The sequence below is a fragment of the Bubalus bubalis genome, chromosome 4, assembly GCF_019923935.1.
Source record: "Bubalus bubalis isolate 160015118507 breed Murrah chromosome 4, NDDB_SH_1, whole genome shotgun sequence".
Taxonomy (NCBI): Eukaryota; Metazoa; Chordata; class Mammalia; order Artiodactyla; family Bovidae; genus Bubalus; species Bubalus bubalis.
In genome coordinates, this window is record NC_059160.1 from 154,033,993 (window position 1) to 154,059,474 (window position 25,482).

Here is a 25,482-nt window from a genome sequence, read left to right on the forward strand (position 1 = left end):
TGAGGAAGGGAGGGGGTAGCGCTGCTGTGCTCACTGTCCCGAGCTTGACCTTTAGAGATTGCAGGGACCTAAGGCTGAAGCCAGTGATGGCCTCGGTCAGGCGGCTGGACAGGTGGGCATGAGATGACCAGTAACTGGCCCCACCATGGCCCTGACATTTATCTATTCATTCAGCAAATATTCACCAAGTCCACACTCAGCCCTGGAGGGGCGGGCAGTGAGCCCGCAAGCAGCTTAGCTTTCTGTGGGAGAGGCTGACACTAAGGCCCATGAAGGAGTAAGTTAAGGATGTGCCCCAGCACCCTGTAAGAGGGAGCAGGATGGTGATCATAAAGTGTCTGGAGGAGATGCAACCTGAAGAGCAAAAAGGAGTCTGCCAGGGAAGATGAGTGGGAAGGGTTGTCCAAGCAGAGGGAACGGGAGTGCAAAGGCCCTGAGGCTTGATGCCAGTCTAAGGTGACAGGATCACTGGCGTGGGCGAGGGGTACAAGAGGAGGTCAAAGAGGGGGGCAGAAACCAGCTGACCCCGAGGCTGCAGACCGAGAAGAGTTTGGATGTGATTGGAAGGGCAGTGGGGAGCCCTTGCAGGGTCTTCAGCAGGTGAGTGATGGGATATAATTTATCTGAGGACAAGAGCTCTGAAGGGGAGCATCCCTGGAGGGTAGGATGGAGGGATTATGGAGGTCTTCGTGGAGGAGGAAGCCCAGGGGAAACTGTAGGATCTGATTGAAGGGGGATGAGGCCATGGCTTCCCAGGCACAGGAAACTGTTTAGACAAAAGCCCAGTGCCGGCTGTGCCCCCAGCTTAAGGCACTCACTTGGTTGAATGGCCAGCTCTGAACCCCACCCCATTCCCTACCTGCCGCTTAGCCAGAAGGGGACTCAGGCCACTGGCCACAGCTGTGGAGACCTGAGTGTGATTGTTGCTTGGAGCCCTATAAAACCTGCAGCAGGAAAGGCTGGCAGGGGGCACGGGAAGTGGTTTATAGAAGACACCCTCGGTGCCCACATGTCTCCCTGTTACTATCTCCTTGCACCCTTGTGAAGACCCTGCAAGGGGGCAAGGAAGGGTTTATCACCCCTGTTTTACAAACAAGACAACAGAGTTGGGGGGAGCAGCTTGCTACAGTCCCAGGGTGGGACCGCTGCCCCTGCAAGAGCCCTGGGGCCTGCCTCCAGTCCTCCTATCCCCTGGGCATCCTCAACCCAGCTGTGCCCCAGGAGAGGGATGGGATGGGACAGGTAAGCGATCCCACAGGGTCTAGGCAGGGTTCCCCCCAACACACAGACACACTCGCACCCCTTCCCATCCCGAGGGCTACCTGAGCCCTCCAGGTTGCCCTCACCCTTTCGGTGACCTCTGAAAACAACTTCCTCTGGATTCCGCTTACATGGAGGATATAAATTAAAAACCATTTAGCCTCAGGAAATAAGTGGACACATTTTTGCCATACCAGGGCCTGGCCCTGGGTTGAAGAACGTTGGGCTGCTGTCAGTCCCCTACCCACCCTCCCTTTCATGCCCTCTGACCCCAGGATGAAGACCTGTAACCTCTCCCAAGGGATGTCAGCCCAGGTACCACTTCCTCTTCTGGACGAGCTCCTTCCCGGGCCCTCCCCTTAGCAGCAGGGCTGACTGTCCTCTCTGGGGGTCCCCCTCAAAGTCAGGCCTCTCTGGACCTGCTCCTCCTTCCTCCCTTGAGGGGGAACATGCTTGATCTGCTCGAGGAACAGACAGAAGGCTGAGGCAGCCAGGACACAGGAGAAGGGAGACAGGTATGAGAGGAGACGGAAAAGAGAAACCAAAAACCAGTGAGCACAGCAGCAGGGCCCTTGCCACCCCTCCAGGGAGGGAGTCCCCACAGCCTCAAAGCGTTCACTACTGAAGTCGTGGGTGAACGTTCACAGACAGCATTCACTGAGCCGTGTGCCTGGTCCTGGCTGTCATCCTTGCAAAGAGGAGATTGTGTACCCATTCCACAGATGAGGAAACTGAGGCCCTGAGAGGTTAAGTCACATGCCTTTAGTTGCTCAGTATAGGATGGAGCAGGATCGGAGCGCAGGCCAGTTCCCGTGACTGCCTCATAGGATGACAGAATCCAGCCACCATCTGGGAGCAGGAACCCCTTCTTTAGCATCTCCTAGACAATCTGTCCTATTTTATAGCCAGGAGACTTGCTGCCTTCAAAGGCAACGCACTGCCTTTATGGGACTAACGCAACTGCCATATGACCTTGAACATGCCTGTTCTCTCGCCTCTGGGCTCCAGTTTTCCTGCTCTGTGGCCTGAGGGACTGGACTCCCTGACCTGTAGCACGCCAGGGTCTGGGTCTCAGACAGCCAGGTCACACCAGTCAGCCGTAGAAGCACCTCGTAGGCTGGGCCAAGCTGACCGGACTGAGGCAGCCAGCAGAGGGCAGCGGAGCCGCAGCCGCTCACCGCAGGCTCTTCACGGAGGGGTCTTCACACCCATGGGGTGGGAGCAGGCATCCCTGAAACACGACAGGAGCCTACTCAGCTGAGCCCACTCTCCCTACCACTGACAATCAGACCCTCCTCACGGGACTTTGCAGGGGGTCCTTAGGCTGGGCCTGGGGAAGACGGGGGTGCTGCACGAAGTACTCCAGGATCGCAGGGTCCAGCTTAGCCTGCTCTGCCACACTTGCGCTGAGTGACCTTCAGCCAGGCCCTGCCCTCTCTATGTCTTGATAAAAGGAAATTGTTGAAGCCAATAACCCTTCTGAATACTGGGCTTGGGGGACTTAGTGACAGGCCCTTCCAGGCCTGCAGGAGAGCCCTTAGAACCAATACCAGGCCCCTCTTGCTCAATCTAGCTAGTTTCTTTCTTTTTTTGGAAGCAGAGCAACAGGTTCAGCCAGTATTGGCCAAACAGAGGGACCTTTGCCTTTCTGCCCTCAACCCAGAGCCTGAGGGTTCTCCATGCAGATGGGGAGTTCTGGCCTTAACCCTTTGTGGGTTGAAAAAGAAGTCCTCTCGTGGAAAGAGCCCAGGCTTTGCAGCCTGACTGCCTGGCATAGCATCCAAGCTGTCTCACCCTCAGACTCCTCATCTGTAAAACAGAGACTGTCATACCACCCCATAGAACTATTGTGAGAATTTGGCACCTCACTGCTTACAAAGCATTTACTTAGCCTTCGTTCATGGAAGCCAGCATTCTCATTGCACCAGGGTGTCAGCATAGCCCACAAGCAGCAGCCTTCCTGATGCACTAGTCCAAAAACTGCCCGGGCTCACTCGCACCCACCCCAAGGCTGGCCCACCAATGAGGGCTCTGTAGGCAACATCGAGCTGCAGTGACCCTTCTCCCTACTCTGCAGTGTCTGTCTCCATAACTGGAATGCTCAACAGTCCAGAGGGAATTAGCGGTCTTGGGGCCTTCCCTGGCAGTCCAGTGGTTATGACTTCACCTTCCAGGGACTTCCCTGTGGTCCAGTGGTTAAGAATCTGTCTGCCAATTGTAGAGGACACAGGTTCGATCCCTGGTCCAGAAGGATCCCACATGCCAGAGGGCAACTAAGCCAGGCCGCTACAACTACTGGACCCCCGTGCTGCAATTATTGAACCCCATGAGCCTAGAGCCAGTGCTCCGCAACAAGAGAAAACACCGCAACGAGAAGCCCACGCACCACAGCCAGAGGGGAGCCCCCACCCCCACCACAACTAGAAAAAGCCCGTGTAGCATCGAAGACCCAGCACAACAAAGATTTAATTTATTAATTGATTATTTTATATAAAAGACTTCACCTTCCAGTTCAGGGGTTACAGGATGGTCCATATCAAAAATATATATATATATGTGTATATATATGTATTTCGGAGAAGGCAATGGCACCCCACTCCAGTACTTTTGCCTGGAAAATCCCGTGGACGGAGGAGCCTGGTAGGCTGCAGTCCGTGGGGTCGCTAGAGTCAGACACGACTGAGCGACTTCACTTTCACTTTTCACTTTCATGCATTGGAGAAGGAAATGGCAACCCACTCCAGTGTTCTTGCATGGAGAATCCCAGGGGCGGGGGAGCCTGGTGGGCTGCCATCTGTGGGGTCGCACAGAGTCGGACATAACTGAAGCGACTTAGCAGCATATATATATTTAAAAAAAAAAAGGATTAGGGGCCCTATTTTTTCTGCCTGGACAGTGAGACTAACAGTAAGGAATAACTGGCCCTGAGGTGGCTTGGAGACTCCGGAACGTGGTGCGTGTGTGGCAGATGGGGGTGGGGAGCCGGGTGGGAGTTGCATAAGAGCCGCAGTACAGGGGCAGATAGATCCCGTGGGAAAGAGGCCTGGGGAGACAGAAGATTCCTGCGCCAGGGGCTTCTGTGTGCAGCAGAGAAGCTGAGCAAACATTCGAACCTGAGAAAGTCCTTTTTCCTCCCTGCACAGAGAGCTCCCTGGAGATGGAGGCGGGGAGGCAGGGTCAGGAGATCATGCTGGTCCTGGAAGGAGGGATCCACTGGCTCCTTCCTGGTGCACCATGGACGCTCTCTCTCTGGGCCTCAAGTGTCCATAGTTTTTAAATGAGAGGGTTGGCCAAGACAAGTGTTTTTCCCACACTCTGTAGCTCTAGAGTTCTTGCAACGAACCCCTAAAATAGAAAGCCTATGAAATGAAGTGAAAGTTGCTCAGTCGTGTCCGACTCTTTGTGACCCCATGGACTGTAGCCCACCAGGCTTCTCTGTCCATGGAATTCTCCAGGCAAGAATACTGGGGTGAGTAGCCATCCCCTTCTCCAGGGGACCTTCCTAACACAGGAATCAAACCCAGATCTCCCATATTATAGGCAGATTCTTAACCGTCTGAGCCACCAGGGAAGCCCAAGAATACTGGAGTGGATAGCCTATCCCTTCTCCAGGGGACTTCCTGACCCAGGAATCGAACCAGGATCTCCTTCATTGTAGGTGGATTCTTTACCAGCTGAGCTACCAGGGGAGCCCTTAAAGCCTACAATGGGGCACTCTTCTAATGGCTGTAGGGGCTGGGCCAAACTCCATTGCAGCCTAGACCCTCTGAGGGCCTCGAAATGCCTCTGGAGCAGGTGGTCTCTAGGGGCTCAGTGACGGAGCCTTCCCTTTCTCGGCAGAGTGAGCCCCCCATCTGGGAGCCCTCCTTTCCCAGTCAGCCATAGCCACCCCAGCTGCTTCCTAAAACGACTCCATTTTCCAAGGTCCTTCCTACTTAATAAGGAAACCTAATTCGGCTGCTGTTAATGAGGAAGGCAGGCAGGAGGGAGTTGATCTGGCTGGTGGGACACCTGGGAGTGGGCAGGTGTGAGCCTGCAGAGCCATTCGTGAGCCATCCCAAGCACCCTGTCCCTCACTGCATGGGCCCCCCGGGACTGACAGCCCTCCCAGCCGCTTGCCTCTCCCCATTCCAGCACATGCTTCCGAGGTTCATGGGGAGACAGGTGGGACCTCCGGTCCAAATGCACAGCCCGTGCTTTTACAGGTGCCTCCCATGGCGGGGGGCCAGTGCTTGGCGCTGGCGACAGACCCCAGGCTGAGCATGACGGCCCTGCAGTTTGGGGACTAGGGTCCAAGACACTGCAGGGCGCTTGGCACGGAGCTGGCGATCACCAGCCGTGCACTCTGGGGTATTCTTAGTAGTCCATTTGGGCAGCTCCAAGTTGGAGCTCCAGGGAGGTGGTGAGTCCTACTTCTGTGCTTCTCTCAGGAGAGGATGCTGCTGCTGGGTGGGGACTGTTCTTGGAGTATCGAGAGTAGCAAGTATCCTGTAGTGGTTGGTGCTGGGGCTTAGTGAGGGATGGGGGAGAGGTGGTGGGCATAGGAGACTTCCTGGGGGTCGGAGATTTGGGGCGATGGAGTTTGAAGGGAGAAGAGACCCTGGCCGTGGGCCATGCTAAACATGGTGGTACAGCATCGCCTGCCAACTTCTAGAATGAGGCCAAATTTGGGCCCTTGAAAGAGCAGGTCCTGGGCTTTGGGCTCAGGCCCACCTTTGAGGGCAAAGCCCGGGATCCCAGGACCTGACATGGGAGAGGTGCTTATCAGTGTTTGCTGAGTGACTGAACAAGACACTTTGAGTCCCAATTCTGCCTAATGTTGAGGACCTGCCTTAGTCTTCCCGCCTCACCTGTGAAATGGGCGCATCCATCACTCTGGGTTCAGAGACCTGGCATGCACAGTGACTCACCCCACCTTTCTTCCCCATCTTGCTGGCAGGTGGTCAGTCGGGTGGCAGCTCAGCAAGGATTCGACCTGGACCTCGGCTACCGGCTGCTGGCTGTGTGTGCCGCGAACCGAGACAAGTTCACTCCGAAGTCTGCCGGTAGGTGACGGCTGGGGGCTCCACGGTGTCATTGGGAGGCATGCTGGGCAGTGGACTCGAACCCAGGGCTGTCACCACCCCTGTCGGCTGGTGCCTCGGTTTGTTCAGGTGTGGTGTGAGCCTCCAAGGAGCAGCAGCTCACCTGGCCCACAGGTAGGGCCTGTCCCTCCTCTCAGGGCCAGAAGGGGTCCAGGGCACACCACACCCCCTACAACGGGCTAAAGGGAGATGCTTATCATCTAATTCCATCACCACAGTGACCCTTTGGTGTTAGTCCTAGGATCATCCCCATTTTACAGTCTAGGAAACTGAGGCTCAGAGAAGCTGGAGAGATTTCCCAGGTCACAGCTAGGAAGTGGCAGAGCTGAGATTTAAATCCAGGCCTATACTCCAGAGTCAGCACCCTTGACCCTGGGGCTTTGCTGTATTCATTCAAGCTTTTTTATTGAATCAGTACTTTCAGGGTCCTAAAAGTTTGTTCTGTGTAGTAATCTCCATTACAGCTCCATCATCACATGGGACCTCTGACCCCTTAGTAAACAGAGGCCACAGAAGGTGCCTGGCAGCGTTCTCTCTGCAAGCGCTTTAAGCACACCAAGGATGCAGCTTTACCTGCCCCTCCATCTTCATTACCTTGCTTAAAAGCAGGGGATGCTGTGTAAGTTTTTATTCGAACAGACCTGGACCACCCAGCCTTGGCACTTGCTCAGTATGTGACCTCTGAGCCTCAGTTTATCTCCTCGGGAGGGCAGGAGTGACAATCAGACCTACCGTGCTGGGCTCAGTGCCGAGCCATGTCGCGACGTGGTTAACACTCTTTATCGAGTCTGAACAATTCACTGAACAAGAACAAAAGTCAGTTATTTCTTCTGTATAACAATAAAACAGACGTTTTCTCTGAATTCGTCCATCAGTTCTTTGGAGCATTTGTAGAAACAGCGTAATGCAAATGTTTAAAGGACTTCTCATGATAGGTTTTCATCAGTCTGCACAGCCCACAATCACTTGAACAAGGGTTTGTGCTTTTCTCTGTTAAGTTTATGATGGTCCATGCATGTGGATGGTGGGTCACTTACAAGAGGTGGTGAAGGTCTCGTTAGCCAGTAGCCGCTCTGCGATCCCTGACGCGCCAGCCTGTGTTGGGAATGTCACTAGCGTATTGAACTGTTTGCCAGACAACAGTCTTGGAATCTCATAAGTGACGTCTGTTCCTCTTGAAATCTGCAATTTTAATAATAACTTAAGTCAATACAATTTTGACAGGGGAAAAATTGCTACTTATCCAAGAAGCATATACATCCGTATTGCTCTTGAGCACTGGCTCTTTGCAGGCGCCCGACTGGGGCTGGGTTGTGCCGAGGAGTAAAACAGATGTGGTCTCTGCTAGGGAAACGTACTGTCCAGAGCAGAGATCAGCAAACTTTCTCTGTAAAGGACCAGATCGTAAATAGTTCAGGCCTCGCAGGCAGAGCACAAAAGCAACTGTAGACAATATGTAAACAAATAAGTGTGGCTAGTTCCAAGAAAACCTTATTTATAAAAGTAGGTGACAGGAGGGTTTCCAGATGCCTGGTCTAGAGGGAGAGAAAACCATGGGATCAGATAATCACAGCTGTTTGCTGTACACTAGAAACTAGCGCCTCATTGTAAATCAGCTCTATGCTGTGCTTAGTCGCTCAGTCATGTCCTACTCTTTGCGACCCCATGGACTGTAGCCCTCCAGGCTCCTCTGTCCATGGGGAGTCTCCAGGCAAGAATGCTGGAGTGGGTTGCCATGCCCTCCTCCAGAGGATCTCCCCAACCCAGGGATTGAACCCGGGTCTCCCGCATTGCAGGAGGATTCTTTACTGTCTGAGCCACCAGGGAAGCCCAAGAATACTGAAGTGGGTAGCCTATCCCTTCCAAGGGGATCTTTCCGACCCCCTCTTTACCAACTGAGCTACCAGGGAAACCCAAAACTTCAATTAAAAAGAAAAAAAAAAAGACATGCAGAAAAATCATAGCTCTGTGTGTGTGTGCGTGCGTGTAAATTCAAGCTGTGATACGTGCCATGAAGGAACAGTCTCGGGGATGCTCTGAGACAATTTGGAAGTAGGGAAGTCTTCCCGGGACCTGAAGGTCAAGTCAGAGTTGAGCAGGTGAAGAAAAGGAGGAAGAGCTACCCAGGCAAAGGGAGCAACCAGGCTTATGCAAAGGCCCTGCAGTAGAAGCCAGCGTGGCTTTTTGGCAGAACTGAAAGGAGGCCAGTGGTTCCACAGCCCAGAGGCAGAAGTCGGAGGCAGTTAAACACACAGGGCCCGTCTTGAGGGTTGTCCTAAGACTAAAGGGAACATGGCTACATTTTCATTTTGCAAAGATGGCTCCAGCTTTTCAAAGAACAGATTGCACAGGGGAGGCCGGTGTGGATGGAAGGAGCCAGATGGCAGATTGCTGGGGTGTCAGGGTGCGGATGATGGTGGCTGGGCCAGGAAGGTTCCACTTCCTGTGGAGTAGAGTGGAGACAAAAGGATGACTCCAGGGGATGTGCAGCAGCGAAACAGAAACAGGATTTGGGAAGAAAACTAGGCGGATGGGCTGCTCCAGGAACCCCAGCTGCTCCCTTGGCCACCGTGTTGCCCTGCCCTCAAGGGTCTTTCATCACCCTGCCAGGACATTCTGGGGGCTTTCCCTTATTCTGCTTCAGTGCCCACCTCTAAGAGATACTGGGTATTGTCTACATTTACAGAGGAGGACTCTGGAGCTCAGAGAGGTCTTGTGACTTGCCTGCTGTTACACAGCTTGTAAGTTATAGGGCTGGGACTTGAAGTCGTGGCCTCCTAACTCAGGCCTAAAGCTCTGCCCCCTGCATCGCAGCTGACTCTGAAGCTGCTTGGGGACGTAAATTTAGAAGGCCTCTGTCCCCCTGGACCAGGATCTGAGAAGCTCCTCCATTTGGGATAGCCCTTCGCTTCCCTCAAGTCTCTCTAACGTGGCCCTGCCTGTCTCTCAATGGTATTTTCAACATCCCTTCCGCTCCTGAGATAAGGGTTTTGTTCCTTTTCCATCTGTAACCCCAAGGTGTGGGTATCTCTTTACAGTCTATAAAGCCCTTTCCCATATATATATGTCTCTCTAGTCACATGACAGGCTCTGGGCCCCTAAGGGGAGTTCTCAGTATACCCATTGCATAGCTGAGAATGCCGAGGCCCAGCAGGACCCGTGCCTTAGCTGTCACATAAATTCACTTACCAAGAGTCAAAGCCTGGTCAGCACCAAGAGCCATGACTAACCACCTTTCACAGGCTGCCAGCACCCCCTTGAGAAGTATGGGCCTCGTAGCTCTCAGGGTCCCAGCCATCCTTTGCCTGGCCCATCTTCTGGGAAGGCAGGGTGCCAGTCTGATGGGGAAAGCTCCAGCTGAAGCTTTCTTTGGTGGGATAAAGGGTCTGCAGGGGACTAGCCAGACCAGAAGAGGGGTAGAGACCGTGGAGCACAGGATAGCGACCCCAAATTTCAGAAGCGGCTCCAGCACTGGCCCCCATCTTTACCACGTTGCCCACCTCCCGGAGCTGCGGCCTCATCTGCAAGGAGGGATTATATGCCCATTCCACAGGCTGCCCAGAGGACTAACTGAGCTTCCCCAGTCGTGGGAGCGAGGGGTGCAGCCAATGTGCGGTGGGTGCCGCGGCAGGTCGCTTCTGGCCGCCCTTCTCTGCCATCTCTCCCCTGCGTGGTCCCTGACCTCTCTAAGGCCCCTTCCGCCCCAGCGAAGCTGCTTCCCACTGCTCTCTGTCCCTGGGGCTCTGTGGGTGGGTGCATGACCTGAAGGTCCTCGGGGTGTGCAGTGCACACACTGGCTACAGCTGGGCCTCTCCCAGCCAGGCCTCTGCAGTTCTAGAACATGCTGTGTCCCCGGAGCTCCTGCAGCCTCTCTGCCTGCCCGTCTTCCTGTCTCCATCTGGGCTCCCGCTCTGCCTCACTCACTCCTGGTGTCTCCCTCTCCTTTCTCTCTGAGGGTCTCTAATGCCGTGTGTCTGTCCCTGTCTTTCCTTCCATTCCCTGCTGCCTCTGACTTTCTCCCTGTGTTGTGATATGTGTGTGTGTGCACATGTGTGTGTGTGTGGTGGTGGTGAATGTGTATGTGTGCGTGTGCATGTATGGTGGTGAATGTGTGTGTCTATGTGTGCATGTGTGGTGGTGAACATGTGTGTGTGTGTGTGTGCGCGTGCATGTGTGGTGGTGACCGTGTGTGTCTGTGTGTGCGTCTCCCTCTCTGTGCCTCCGCCACCCCTCTCCAGCTCCCTCTCCCTGTCTGTCTCTCTTGTCAGGAGGCCAGGCTGGGGCCAGAGGGCCGGTGGGATGAGCTCATGCAGCAAGGAGCAGAGCAATGCTTTGTCAGGAGAGATGGCGGTGCGCTGGGTGTGTGGGCTCTGGAACACGAGCTCAGGCCTGGGGGCAGTGCTGTGCGGTGCGTGCCTGTCTGTGTGTGTGTGTGTGTGAGAGAGAGAGAGACAGAGACGGAGCGTGAGCGCAGAGCAGACACTGCAGCAAACCGCCACGTCAGGCGTCTCCACGTGGGCCCCTCTGATACCCAGCCCCCAGCTCTTTGTTCTGGTGCAGCCTTTAGCCTGTGTGCTCGCACGCGGAAGCACGCACACACGCGCACACGTGGAAGCGTCCTCCTCCTTGGGAAGGTCCTTGGGGGGCAAGGGTCCCCCTGCCTCAATCCAGAAGGTCACCTGCCTTGCGCCTCCCCTTGTTCCCCCTCCTTGACCACAGCAGGCCCACCCTGCTCCCCAGGTTGCTGCATGCCAGCTCTCAGCAATTTGGCAGGCAGTGCTGAAATGTCAACCTCCCTGGCTCCGAGAGGCCCATGTCTGCTGGCTATGTGGGCACCGGGCTCCAGGCAGTCGCCATGTCCAAGGTCCCCAAGAGCCCTCCGTGTGCCTCTGCTATTGTCCTTGAATGACTCAGTCCCCTGAGCTGACCCCTTTGAGCAGCCCAGTGGCGTGTTAAAATAATAGAATAGGGAATGTCAGAACCCACGGGATGGGGAGCCCAAGGCCCAGAGAAAGGGGGACCTGCCCCAGGTCACAGCAAGGCGGGATGGAGCCCAGACAAAAGCCTCAGGTGCCCACTGCCTGTCCTTACACCCCTCCTGCCTCCCTGGGCTCCTGCCTGAGAGGTGAGAGGTGAGAGGCACGAGGTTGCTGGCAGAGTGGAAGATGTGAAGAGAGCAGCAGGTCTGGGGGTGCCAGGGTATCCCGGGGGCATCCTGGGAGAGGCGACCAACAGGCATTTGGAGCAGGGACCAGAGAACTCGGGAGAGAGGTCAGGGCTGGAGAAGGCAGCCCCCGAAACCTCCCAGGAAGAGGAGGCCAGACTTCTTAGGGACAAGCGGAGGGAGTTGTCAATCACCCGCCTGTGGGCTGGATGTGACCTGCAGACAGCTGAGATCCAACTGTTCGGAGGTTTTTAAAAATGCATATTAGTTTCCAGCATTCACTCTTTGCGAGACTGTACTGTCCAGTCAAATGCCTGGCTTTCTTTGAATGGCAACCTTGGCTCCCAACCTGCCACGGACTGGGTGGAGGCTGACCCCTGGAAAAGGTGCTGAGCTTCCTCCATGTCTCACACCCCAAGCATTTCCTGAATTTGGAAACCTGCTGGGCCCTGTGGACATGTGTGTTTCTTACCTCTGTCCTACACACACCCTCACATCCCAGCACTGCAGCCTGAGCCCCGGGCCCAGGGGTGGTAACCCAAGCAAAGTGGATCACTTGCTCTGTGTCGACAAACATCTGCCTGGTCTGGTTTCTCCAGTGCGCTGACAGCCCCCAGAGGGGCGGCCAGCAGACCGCGGGAGGGGGCTGAGGCCGGCCCTGGGCCCCCGGCCAGCCTGGGAGGGGAAGAATCAGGAATGCAATGGGGCCCCGGCCCTGCCCTTCCCGATCTATAGCCTGTGATCCTCTCTGGAGAGGCTCAGGAGAATCTTGGGCCTCCCTGGAAACCCTCAGTCCCAGGGGGATTTCTGCAGCTCAGAGACAGACCCCAGCCCTGGAGGGGGCCAATGGCAAGTGTCCCACCCCCGCTGGACAGCTGGGATGGGACAAAGGCTTCAGAGGCCAGCCAGGTAATTGCACCACTTCCACCCAGGACTCTTTAAGCAGAAAGCTGGTCGTAAACCATTTTCCTCTGTTGTTGAAGACATTCCTTCTTGCTCCCACCTGACTGAACTGGGTGGTGGTGGGAGGGTGGAACTCTCAGATCCCCGCAGTGGTGGTCACAGTCCTGGCCTCTCTTGGCATCCCAGCTCCTATCCTACCTTCACGCCTCCCCCGTGGCCTCTCTGCACCCCCTCTGCCTCTGCCCACCCCAGAGCATGCAGCCGCTTTCCCGTCACCAGCACCAGAGAGGACAAATGGTCCTATTCAGGGACACCCTGCCAGATCTGTCTAAGACAAAGCTGTGCGCAGCTCTGCGTGAAAAACGGCTCGCAGCCGCCCAGCGAGCGGGAGGGATGGGTGGGTGCAAATTGCAGGGGATTTGTGAACACTTGCTGGCTGCCCCCAGAGACAGCGGGCAGGCGGGCCCTTGCCCTTGAAATGCCAGGCCGCCAGGCTGGGCGCCTCGTCAAGGCCAGGGACAGACTTCCTCCTGGACACCAGCCCCCACCCCCACATCTGAGCTCAGCAGAGCTGGGCTGTGGGGGAGGGACTTGGCTTTCTTCCTCCTGCTCAGCCGCCTCTGCACTCCAGGTCAGGTCCTGCTCAGGAAAGGGCTCTGGATTTCATCACCCGGCCCCTGGGAACCGACTTGCAGTCAGCTCTGTTTAAAGGATAGAACCTGTTTATCACTCATCTTCCGTCGGGTCACTGCTGTGGGAGAGGCCACGGGGGCCTCTTATCAGCATACCCATTTTGTAGAGGAGGAAACTGAGGCTCTAACAGGGAAGAGACAGAGCAGTTATCTGAATTCCAGGGCTGGAAGCAGGACCTCCAGATGGAGCAGCGTCCCCCTTCTGAGTAACCCTCCAGGGGAGGGTAACACCTCCAGGGGAGGTGTGCCCCTTCTGAGTAACCCTGAATGAGCAGGTGGGATAGGTCATCCTGGACTGGTGGCCCTGGGCTCCCTCCCGTTCCCCGGCTCCCTGAGGGCTGAGGCCTGGGATCCAGTGGCCTCACTCTGCTCTTGGGGAAAAAGAACGGCGGCGGGGGGGTAAGGGGGGGCAGCGGGAGGAGCCCATGTGACCGAGGGTTTGTGGACGCAGCGTTCCCAGGCTGAGGAATTGGGGGAGGGGTGTGTGATGGTCCCTGGGGTGACCGGAGTGAACGAGGAGGGGGGCAGTGCCACAGAAGAATGAGAGGGCAGATTTGGAAATAGCTTCAAGGCGCGGAGAAACGGGAACTATTTCAGTAGCCACTCTGCAGCCTTGAAAAGTGAGGTCCCTTAAGAATGATTGTACGTACGGAAATGCTTATGACATAATATTAATTTTTTTAGAGGGTAACAAAATGTCATGCTCAGTAAGACCTCAGCTAGGTGCAGAAACAAAATATACATTTGGTTAGGCACAGGAAACAGGAAACAGAAGGGAATATACCAAAATGTCAACTTAGAAATCAGGAATCTATCTGGATGCGGGGAGGTCATCAACTTTGTTTCCCATATTTTCTGCAGGGAGCATGGATTCTGTTGTTAGCAGAAGCCTCCAGGGTGGTTGTGGGTTTCTCTGGAGTTTGGCTGGAGTTTGCAGGGGTGGGGGGAGGGGAGAGCACCCTGGTCTCTAGGCTGGCTCAGCAGTTTCCCCAGCATGGCCTTTTCTGGTTCCCTGAGGGCCCCAGGGGCAGGCCCCTACTTGTAGGGGAGGCTACTCTTCCTGCCTCCCTCTCTTCTCAGGATTAGCTCATCGCTGGCTCCCCACAGAGCCGGGGTGTGCTAGGATACAGCTGCTGGAAATCTGCTTTCCAGGCCTGTCCGGAGAGAGAGGGTCGGGGGATAAGGGCATCAGCTCACAGCAGGGCTGCCTAGGGGCTGGGACCCCAACAGATCATACAGAACTCTCTCAAGAGGGGACTACTTGTCTTACCTGGATCCTCACCACTCCAGTCCAGAACCCCAGCTGGGACTCCACGCTCAGGATTGGACCACGTGATGGGGACGGGGGTCTGTGACGCGATGGGAGAAGGAAAGGCTGCTGGAGGCGCCTCAGTCACATGATGTGTGTCCGAGTCTGGGTTCCCCCAGGTGCAGACCCCACCATGACATTTCCAGTGCAAGCGATTTATTTAGGAAGAGCCCAGAAAACGCCCAGTATAGTAGCAGAGAAATGAGATGGGGAAGGGAATGATGTGATTGAAAGATTGTGATGTGAAGTGCCATACCTGGTGCGAGGAGCTCCTGGAGATGGAGTAGAATGCACCCCTCAGTCAGCCTAAGAGGCCAGAACGAGGAGGTTTTTATCCAGCATCTGGCATCTGTTACTGGCTGGGGTCTCCTTGGGGTCGGGGCGGGTGGGTGTACCCTCCAATACACGCCTTGGCGGAGATGCCCGGCAGAGCCACAGTGCCCATGGTCACCCGGGGGAGCGCGGTGAGGCACCCACAACCCCAGCAACAAGTCACGGCCCCCTTTCCATCACCTGCGTCTCACCCTCATCTTACCCTGCCATATTCCAGTCCCACTCATACTCTGATTGTATGCTTCATGTGGTTGCTTACTTATTTTGACTTCAAGATGGGAATTTGAAAAGAAAACTTTCTTCTCTCTATTACCACCTTATCTGGCAAACCAGCCTCCCTGGCCATATTTAGATGCTAACTGTCCAGGTAAAGACGGTAGAGAGTGGACCCTGCGTCCAGGTATAGCTCCAGGTGCCTGCCCCATGGTAGAGTCTGGGCCAGCTCTCTGCCAGTTAAAAATGGAGCCTGGGATTCAGGAAACGGATGCTCTCCTCCCTGAACTAGCAACATCCCCAAAATGAGAAGAGAGCTGATGTAGCAGTGGTTTTCTCGTCTGGTCTCGTGACCACCTTAAGCCATCTCGGGGGCTGCCTCCCCAGTCCACACTGAACAAGGCCGTCTGGTGGCCACCTTCCATCTCCACCTCCCCTGGGCAGGCCATGCTCCCCCACCTTCAGCATCCATTTCTTCCACAGTCTCATGCATCCAGACCATTTCTCTACCTTCACGGCTACAGGAACAATGATGAGGTCAAGGGCGTGGGAATGCCTCTCAAAATAAAAAATACTCAACAGAAATGTTCAGGGCAAGGAACGATAAGCCGTCCTGTGCCAGGCCCACTCCGTGCCAAGCACGGGGGCTACACATACATATAAATGCACCCCACACAGTCCCTGCTCTCGGGGTTTGAAATCAATGCTCCCTTTCTGAGGGTGAGAAATGACAGTTATCCTACACACAGACACAGTCCTTTACACGGCCTTCCTTGTCCAGCCCCGTGAGGTCCCCGAGACAGGCTCGAAAGTGAAAAGTGAAAGTGTTCATCGCTAAGTCGCGTCCAACTCTTTGCGACCCCATGGACTATAGCCTGCCAGGCTCCTCTGTCCATGGGATTCTCCAGGCAAGAATATTGGAGTGGGTTGCCATTTCCTTCTCCAGGGGATCTCCCTGACCCAGGGCTTGAACCCAGGTCTCCCGCATTGCAGACACAGATTCTTAACCATCTGAGCCACCAGGGAAGCCCAAGGCAGGCTTATTCCCATTTAAAGGGGAGGAGTCTGAGGCTCTGAGGGGTAGGGAGGTGGTCTCAGAGCAGGCAGAAGTGGAGCCAGAGCTGTGGCTATCTCTGCTTCTCTGCTGGTGTCCCCGAGGAGGTACATGGTCTCTGGGGAGATGCAGGACCACAGGATTATCGCCCTTCAGGCACCAAGGTATCACCACCTTCCAGCCACCACCCAGCCTTCCACCACCCAGACCAAAGGTGCATCTGGGACAGAGGTCCTGCCAAAACAGTCTCACCACCCCACCCTAGGGTGCCCTGAAGATGCCATGGCTGGCCTAGAAGTTAATAAAGCCATGGGCAGCAATTAATTCTGCAGAGGAAAGAGCCAGGTAAGAGGATTAAGGAAGCCAGAGCTTTGGTTTTAAGATGGAGCTTAGCTTTCTCACCCCCAGAGGAAGGATTTCAGGGGATTCAAGGGTGTGAGAGTGAAATGGAGCAGGGACTTGGCAGAAAGTGGGCGAGGTGGTTATGGAACTTTTAAGGCATGCACTGCAAGCCACGGCCTTGTAAATACCTTCTGAGTTAGACGGACGGACAGGAATTAACAGCCGTGCAGGTATCATCAGCCTTGCTTATTTAGACTTACAGAGTCCAGGGCAGGGCAGCTGGCTTAGGAAAAGAATCTGATTTATAGCACCTTTCAATCATGATGATAGCAAATATCTTCTCAGTGTTTTCCCAGTACCAGGCACTGAATGCAACATCTTCAGTGATCCCAGACCCATCTCTGCCCCCATTTTATAGATGAGGAAACTGGGGTTTAGGAAGATGAGCAATTTGCCCAAGGTCAGAATTGTAATTCAAACAAGAATACCTAGCCCTGAAGTCGTCAGCTGCCCTTTCCTCTATGTGCAGGTTGAAATGAAATTCTGGGAAAGACAGGGTAATGACTCAGGAGTCATTACCAAGATCGCCTGAACTAGTGCAGGGGGAAATATTAAGTATTTGACAATGATTTGTCCTTGTTGGTGGGATAAACACCTTCATATCTTGGAGCTCATTCAATACTCATGGTCTCGTGGTTGGTGAGGAGCAGAGAGCCTAGCACTCAGTAAACATTCAGTATATGTCAAGTGTTGTTATCACGGTTTCCTGGTTGGCCCCAATTCCAAATGTTTTCATTTCCAGAAACTATTCAGCTATTTCATGAATGGAGTAGTCATTAAAAGCATGGACTCTGCAATAGCATGTCTGGTTGTGAAAACCACCTGGACCTCCACTCCCCAGCTGTGTGACCTTGGAAAAGTCACTTAAGCTCTCTGTGCCAAGCTTGCCTCATTCGATAAAAGGGGATACTAATAATGCCTACATCATAGGTATTAAGTGAGTACATGTATAGTATATGTATATGTATAGTGCTGAGAATGAGGCCTGGCATATACTGAGTGTGTATGCTCAGTCCTGTCTGACTCTGCGACCCCATGGACTGTAGCTCGCCAGGCTCCTGTCCATGGGATTTTTCAAGCAAGAATATTGGAGTGGGTTGCCATTTCCTTCTCCAGGATGACTTTCCCAACCCAGGGATCGAACCCACGTCTCCTGCATTGCAGGTAGATTCTTTACCGCTCAGCCATTGGGGAAGTTCCAAATGCTATATACATGTTAGCAATCTTATTCCAATGCGTTGGCATTCAGACTTTCTTAGGATGCCTCACATACCTGGAAGTAGCCTAAAACTCTGTGCCTGACCCTGTGTTGTAGTTTCGGGTCTGGAAAATATGGAACATCTACTTAGATAGGGCCAAAGTCAATGCCAACCGCACCCACCTCCAAGTTGGTAGATAGAGGGTGTTGTTTAGTCACTAAGTCATGTCCGACTCTTTTGCGACCCTATAGCCTGTACCCAGCCAAGCTCCTCTGTCCGTGAGATTTCCCAGGCCAGCACTTTGGAGTAGGATGCCATATCCTTCTCCAGGGAATCTTCTTGACCCAGGGGTAGAACCTGCATCTCCTCCACTGAAGGCAGATTCTTATCACTGAGCCACCGGGAAACCCAGGTAGGTGAATGGGATCCTATTAACTCAGTCCAGGAAATGGCCCCTTCCTGAGGCTCCAGGACCAGAAGCCCACAGCTGTCTCCAAGACAACAGAGGATCACATGGGGTTAAGACGGCATCTTCTTTTCCCCCAGAAGAGGCGGCTGAGCTCCAGTCGGGGAGGCAGACAGCCTGCTGAGTGGAGAGTAGAGAGCTGGCTGAGGCGGCCTAGGTAGGGCCAGCAGCACCCTGTCCGTGCCTTGGCCTGGGAGGTTTGAGGGCCTCTGTCTCTCCAAGTCTCCCAGCAACCCTTCTCAAAAGTCTTTCGAGAGAAAGTGACATATAAAGGACCATTTAATGGCCCAATGGTTAGGGCTTGGCATTTCCACTGCAGGGAATAAGGGTTCGATCCCTGGTCGGGGAACTAAGATCATATATGCTGTGCGGCATGGCCCTACAAAAAAATAAAATTCAAATTAAAAAATAAAATACCATTTCCCTGGTGACTCAGATGGTAAAAAACCCACCTGCAATACGGGAGACCTAGGTTCGATCCCTGGCTCAGGAAGATACCCCGGACAAGGGAATGGCTGTCTACCCACTCCCGTATTCTTGTCTGGAGAATTCCATGGACAGAGGAGCCTGACGGGCTACAGTCAATGGAGTCGCAAAGAGTCAGACATGACTGAAGGAGTAACATTTTCACTACTACTACTTATAGAGCTCTTGTTTCATGCCAGGCTCTATGCTGGGTATTTTATGAACATCAGCACTGATTCTCATGACCAACCAACCCATTTTATAGATCAGAAAACTGATGAACAAAGAAATTTATTCACTTGCCCAAATCCTTTTGTGTAACAAGGCTAGGAATGAGTGGATAGATGGCGCTCACCAGATAGATATTTGGACAGTTGAGACTAAAGAAAAGATGAAAAAAAGCAGGAGAATCAGGTTGATGATATAGACCAGCCTGCCCCACCTCCAAGCCTCACTCCTTCTTCTGTTCCTCCATGGTTGCTGTACCTTCTCTTTCATGGATCAGGCTCATTGTGAGTGTCATGCTCGGCCTGTCCCCGGGGCCATCTGACCCTGGTCAACAGACTCACATCCTCTTGCCCCTCATAAGCTACCCAAGTCACGTGCACAGCAGAGCAAGGGCTTAGGAGGAACCAGGCCCTGGAAACTGTAGTCTTAGCCTGCAGGTTCCCAGCCTGGTCTCCACACTTTCAGTGCCCCATGAGTCAGGTCCAGCCAGCTGCTGGAACAGCACTGGTCTCAGGACAAGCAGAGAAAAAGATCTAGAAACCACAGGCAGGGCAGTGTGGGACAGGGGTCCAAGCTCAGGTTTAAGCATCAGGCTGACCTGGGCTCAGCTCAGCTCCATCACTTCCATGCCACGTGTGACCCCAGCCGTATCTCCCAGTCTCTCACAAAGCGATAAGTACAAAGTACTTAACTCAAGCTGGCATCTCAGAAGGGCTTCGTACATAACCATTTTGATTATTACGTCCTGCATTACAGTGCAGTCTCTAAAACCTACTTGCTGCGTGAGTTTATGCAAATCACTTCACTTTTCTAAGCTTGGGGTCCAAAAGATCTAGAATCCGGGTCTCCTGGCTGGAGCGGCAGCAATTCCGTTTCCTTGGCAACCCAGCTGCCTCTCAAGGGACCATCTGGATCCCGTCGCCCTGGCAAGGTGCTGCCCAGGCAACCAGGTGTTTGTGTTCTGCAGTGGAAGCTCTGCAAGGTGGTAATTCCTCTCACTGGGGACAGGGTGGTGGCCAGGCAGGTGGCTGGAAGGAATCCTCGCTGCGGCAGTCACTGCCTGCCCTTGCTATTCCTGGTCCACAGAGAAACCGACTCCAGAGCTTGGGAAGTCTAGCCAATGACTTTCCTTGAGGAGCTATTAACAAATGCTTCATTATATTCCTCCGCACATTTTCTGGCTTGTCGAGGCTGGCCAGGTGGAAAACGCTGCCTGGGGCTGGACTCCTGTAGGGAATTCCAAAAGACCCAGTCTCACCTGTTCGGGATGAAAAGCCACTATTGTCTCTGGCAGGAAACAGGAATTACTAGCGGGGGAAAAATTTGGAGCCTGCCTTTGAAACAGGCACATAATTATAATAACAGCAGAAACTTGGGTGCAAAGGATAAACTAATTCACCCCTTCCACAGACGTGCATGGGCAACTATTATATGCAGACTTCATGAATCGCACTCAGGTAACCTTGAGTGAGTGAAGTCGCTCAGTCGTGTCCGACTCGGCGACCCAATGGGCTGTAGCCTAACCAGGTTCCTCCGTCCATGGGATTTTCCAGGCAAGAATCCTGGAGTGGGTTGCCATTTCCTTCTCCAGGAGATCTTCCTGACCCAGGGATTGAACCCAGGTCTCCTGCATTGTAGGCAGACGCTTTACCGTCTGAGCCACCAGGGAAGATCAAGATTGTCTATATCCGTGAGAAGCTCACAGACCCGGACAGCTTAAGAAAAAACACAATGTCAACAGACCCACATCAGCCAAGGGAGAAGCTGAATGGGAGGAGGGGTGGTATGCAGAATCCCCTGGGGCTGGCCACTTCCAGCAGCAAGCTCTCCCAAGCCAGAGCTGCTAGAAAAACCAGGAAGAGTTCAGGGACACCCGGGCTCTGCCAGCACTTTACACAAGTGAGAGCCTTGACTTTTCCAACAGCCCGTGAGGGAGAGCTCTGTCCCCTTTTCCAGATGGGGAAAACTGAGGCTTAGAAGAGTGAAGTCCATGCCTAGGTTCACACAGCTGGGGAGTAGGCAAGCTGAGATCAGAACTGGATCTGTATCCACTGCATCCTCTCAGGGCAGTGAAGGGGGGGACCCACGCTCTCCTGGTGGGCTGTCAGGAGCAGCTCCATCACCTGGAAGCGTGCAACTGCTCTCTCTGTGCTGAACACAATGAAATAATCCTCCATCTCTGTCCTGGCTCCTTCTCTTCTTCTCTCTCCCTCTGCCCATGTTTCCCCCCCACTTCATGCCCCCTCCCTCTCTCCTTCCCCCTTCCCGCCCTCTCTTTTCTTCTCTCTCCCCCACAGGTCCTCGCCTCTCCTTTCCTCTCGCCTTCATTTCCTTTGTCTTTCCTTTCCCCTTGGGACCACAGCTCCATGCACCATTGGTACCGCTGGCTGCAGCTCAGCTCTGCCGAGGTGTCACCTGCAGCCTCTTGCTCCGTCCTCAGGTTCACTGTCCTTGGGGGCACCTCCCAGTCCACCCCCAGACTGCCCAGCCCTGGGACGCACCCCCAGAAATACATGCCTGCTGCTGTCTGGCGCTGTCCCCCTCCTGAGTACCCTCAGCCGAGGAAGTGACATAATTGCATGTTTTCCCATTTCCTCCAGGCTCCGTGTGGTCCCGAGCCCACTCTCAGATGTGCCGCCCAGATGTTTAGAATCACTGCCGCCCAATTAAGCGTCTGCCGGGAGGCCGGGAGGAAAGGGGCCGCGTGTGTGTGAAGGGCCCACGTCTGTGCAGACGGGGCCAGGAAGAGAGAAAATAGGAGCTCGCACTCCCCAGGCACAGACGGCGGGAAATTGTTTGCCATCGAGCTCCATGGGGGAGCCGAGTGCTGGCAAGTGCGGCGAGACGCCCGCCCTGTGTGTGACTGTGAGCCGTGCCTCAGCATCTCTGGGGAGAGACTAGCCTACCCCCTGGGACAGGGCTTCTGCATCTGGCTCTTTCCTCTCACCCCAAACAGAGAGAGAACTGTGAGGAGAGAAAGACAACCGAGGAGAAGGGCACCGCCCCTCTAGAGAGAGAGGACAGAGAGCGGAGAGGTGGCCCCTTCCATGGGGTCTGTTCCCTCCCAAGCGCTGCTGGTGCCCCAGTCTGGCCAAGGCTAGACGTCTGAGTTCAGGTCCCAGGCCTCCTCCTGGTACAGAAAGGGCTTCCTCAGCTTGGAAGACCCACATGTCCACAGGACAGGAGGTGATGCCAAGAGTGATGGCATCAGGAAATACAGGGTGACTCGGGGATCAGAGAGCCCAGCACCACCAGTGGGCAGCCACGGCATGGGGGGCCACCTGAGGCCGCGCAAGACACATACCCACAACTGCCAGGGCTTCCGATTCCATGACAGATCTCCTGAGGCTTTAACGTTGTCATGCATCTCCTATTTAAGACCCAGCGCTGGCCAGTCTAGCTGTGCCTGAGGGCTGGCTCTCAGGTGGCCAATGGGGGCTTGGAACTTAGATCATTCAGGACCAAGTGGGGATAGATTGATTCATGGCTGCTGGGAGGAGGGGTCTGTCTGTGTCTACGGCACTATGTCATTGTCATTGAGTACAGAAAGAGACCTCATGCTGTGTCTGCAGGGGAGGGCTGACAGTGAGGAGCACCTGAACGGGGCGGAGTGGGGCAACAGGACCTCTGAAGGGTAGAAATCACCCATGTGGCATGTCTGGCCGTGGACGCAGGCCACCCTGGGTTTGCATCTTGTTCCCTGCTTTCAAGCTGTGTGACTTCGGGTAACTGACATAACCTCTCTGAGCCTTAGCAGTAGTACCAGGAAACGGGATGATAGCCATACCTCCCTCCCAGCTGTCTGTGATGTCTGGGGTGTTGAGAATTAGATAGATGATGTGGCGGAAGCTGTGCCTTGCGCGTGGTGAAGACTCAGTATCCATTTGCCATACATAGCGCAGCAAGACAGGTGGGTGGAGAGTACCCTCTCCCAAAAAATGAGCTGTGGGAGGAAGAAGGCTGGGTTGGGGAGGAGGATACTGTGTCCTGGAGAGAAAGGGGGAAGCAGGAGGACAGTGCCCTTTTGGAGGACAGTGGGTGTATAATAAGGATAAATAGTAAGTATCTGTAGTAGTATCGATTTAATTGCCACTGATACTGTTGGATGTGATTGTCAGACTGCAGAGGGCCTTCCCAAATCACCTGGCCTATTTTTATCTGAGGGGAGACTGGCACAGAGATGGGGCGATCTCCCCAGCATCCCTCATTGTGCCAGGGGCACGACCCGCCTGATAACAGCTGTTGTTATTTAGTTGGTCAGTTGCTGCTGCTGCTGCTAAGTCGCTTCAGTCGTGTCCGACTCTGTGCGACCCCAGAGACGGCAGCCCACCAGGCTCCCCTGTCCCTGGGATTCTCCAGGCATGGACACTGGAGTGGGTTGCCATTTCCTTCTCCAATGCATGAAAGTGAAAAGTGAAAATGAAGTTGCTCAGTCGTGTCCGACTCCTAGCGACCCCATGGACTGCAGCCTACCAGGCTCCTCCGTCCATGGGATTTTCCAACAAGAGTACTGGAGTGGGGTGTCTGACTCTTTTGTGACCCCGTGGACTGTAGCCCGCCAGACCCCTCTGTCCCTGGGATTTCCCAGGCAAGAATACTGGAGTGGGTTGCCATTCCCTTCTCCAGCAGATCTTCCCAAAGTAGGAACTGAACCCACGTCTCCGGGCGGATTCTTGACCAGTGAGCGTCCAGGGAAGCCCGAGCCTGATACAGTGCCTAACGCTGATACTCTTCCCATTACTAGCAGCAGCACTGTTGCTCCAGGACAGCTACTCTTACTGCTATTGCTATTACTCACACTAGCCGACTGCTTCTAGTGCTACCATTATTTTACTACTACTGTGAATCAATTAAGTGAAGTTTTATTGAGTTCTTACCATGTTCCAGACACTAGGCAAAATACTGCACAGACTTCCTCTCCTTTCATCTTTATAAAAATATTGAGAAGAAACTGAGACTCAGGTTAATTACTTGCTCAAGGCCACACAATTAGCAAGTGGCAGGGCTAGAATTAGACCCAGGCAGTCCCGCTCCTGCACACTTGGGTACCAGCTCAGACCGCCTTATAGAAAAAGGAAGGAGGCAACCCCGAGCCTGGATGAATGGAAGCCTGGATGCACCTGGAGAGTAGGGCTGCACGGGGATTAGCTCGCTGGGCAGCTGCCTTTGTGGAGGGATCTAATAGTCTCTCTCCTGCCTTGTTTCACAAGACCTGAAATCCCACTTTTCACATGATTTTCTTTGGATTAAATTACATGTCCCTCTGTCAGTGAGCCTTGTCCATTCAGTCTGTCATTTGATAAGAGCGTGGTGAGGGGTGGTAAGGCCAGGTCCCAGACTCAGGCAATCCTAGCTTCCCGTTCTAGCTGCTTGCAGGCTGGGCAACCCTGGGCCGGTCCCTTCATCGCCCATCTCCCAGTGGTGGGATGTCACATCTGAAGCGCCCAGCTCAGGGCCCCACAGAGTGGCTCCTCTGTGCTTCCCCGTGACTCCGTGGGGCCCTGGTCATACCCCCAGGTGCAGCACTCCTTGCAGATGAGGCCCCCACCCCCAAGGCCCAGGCCAGTGATGGCAAGAAACCAATAGACTGCATATAGAAAAAACCCCAGAATTCAGAGGCCGTTCATCCATTCGTTCAGCAAACAAGCGTGGAGCACCCCTGCGTCCTGGACCTATGCTGAATGCCTGGATCACGTGAGTGAGCCCAGTGCAGTCCTTACCTTCTAGGAGCTCTGGGCCTGATAGAAAGGACGAACGTGGGATAAATGCCTTCCAGTGATGATATAATCGTTATGACTGGCTCTATAGGAGCCGAGGGGGGCAGGGGGACTGAGCCTCGGAGCTTACAGAAAGCTTTCTCAAGGAAATGATCCTCACAGAAAGGCTCCCAGGAGAAAGTCTGCCCAAAGAGAAGGACAGAGAAAGGCATTTCAGGTAGAGGAAACAGCATGTGCAAAGGCCCCCGGTGCAGAAGGAATGTGGCTTCACCTGTTCTCTCTGCTTCTTCTGACTCTGTGCAAGATGCTTTTCTCTGAGCCTCAGTTTCCTCACCTGTAGAATGAGAACCGTTGCCCCCAGCTTCCCAGGGTTCCAGGCAACTGAGAGCTTAAAGGATATGAAGATGCGGGTGCTGGCACTGCCCCCCTAAATGCCTAGGGAACCTGGAGGCTGCCTCTTGGCTCCTGGCTTCCAACCACCCCTGACACTTGAGGCTTCTATCGGTACTGATTGTTCCTCCGCACAATTAGGTAATGAGGCCAAATTCAATTACACACCACGCTCCCAGGTCTGTCTGAGGCCCAAGGGGGGCTTGGGCTCCCTTTGCTGGGATGGGGGAAGGGACAGCTGGAGTCCTGCTCCCAGCGTTGGGCTTTCCTACCATGCATCCCAAACCACTGCCTGCACCCCAGATGTGGAAACTGAGCCAGGGAAGAGGCTCAGCTGCTTAGCCCCAAACCTCAGGGCTGATTTTTTTCCTCCTCGACAGCCCCAACCCAAGCTGAGGGCCCATGGCTTGTCCCACACCTCAAATTCATCACAGGAATCCTGGCTCCTCTCCCCCTGGACAAGACCCCCCACGTCAAGATTCAGATTCCCTGCCACCCTTGGACTTGTGGCAGTTTCTCCTCCCAGCTACATACTGGTACCCAGCCACTATTCAACACTTTGATTGGCATATGAATTCAGAGGGAGAACACACCTCCAGTAAA

General features: G+C 54.2%; 1 protein-coding gene across 4 annotated transcripts in view; it reads left to right on the forward strand.

Annotated features, from left to right (window-relative positions):
• ZMIZ1 (zinc finger MIZ-type containing 1) overlaps positions 1 to 25,482 on the forward strand; it is a 151,051-nt gene that overhangs the window by 46,370 nt on the left and 79,199 nt on the right. For all 4 annotated transcript variants that reach the window (XM_025284815.2, XM_045165585.1, XM_025284816.2 and 1 more), the window contains exon 4: positions 6,200 to 6,305. In XM_025284815.2, coding sequence (XP_025140600.1) covers positions 6,200 to 6,305 — 106 coding nt within the window. The remainder of the gene's footprint in view (positions 1 to 6,199; positions 6,306 to 25,482) is intronic.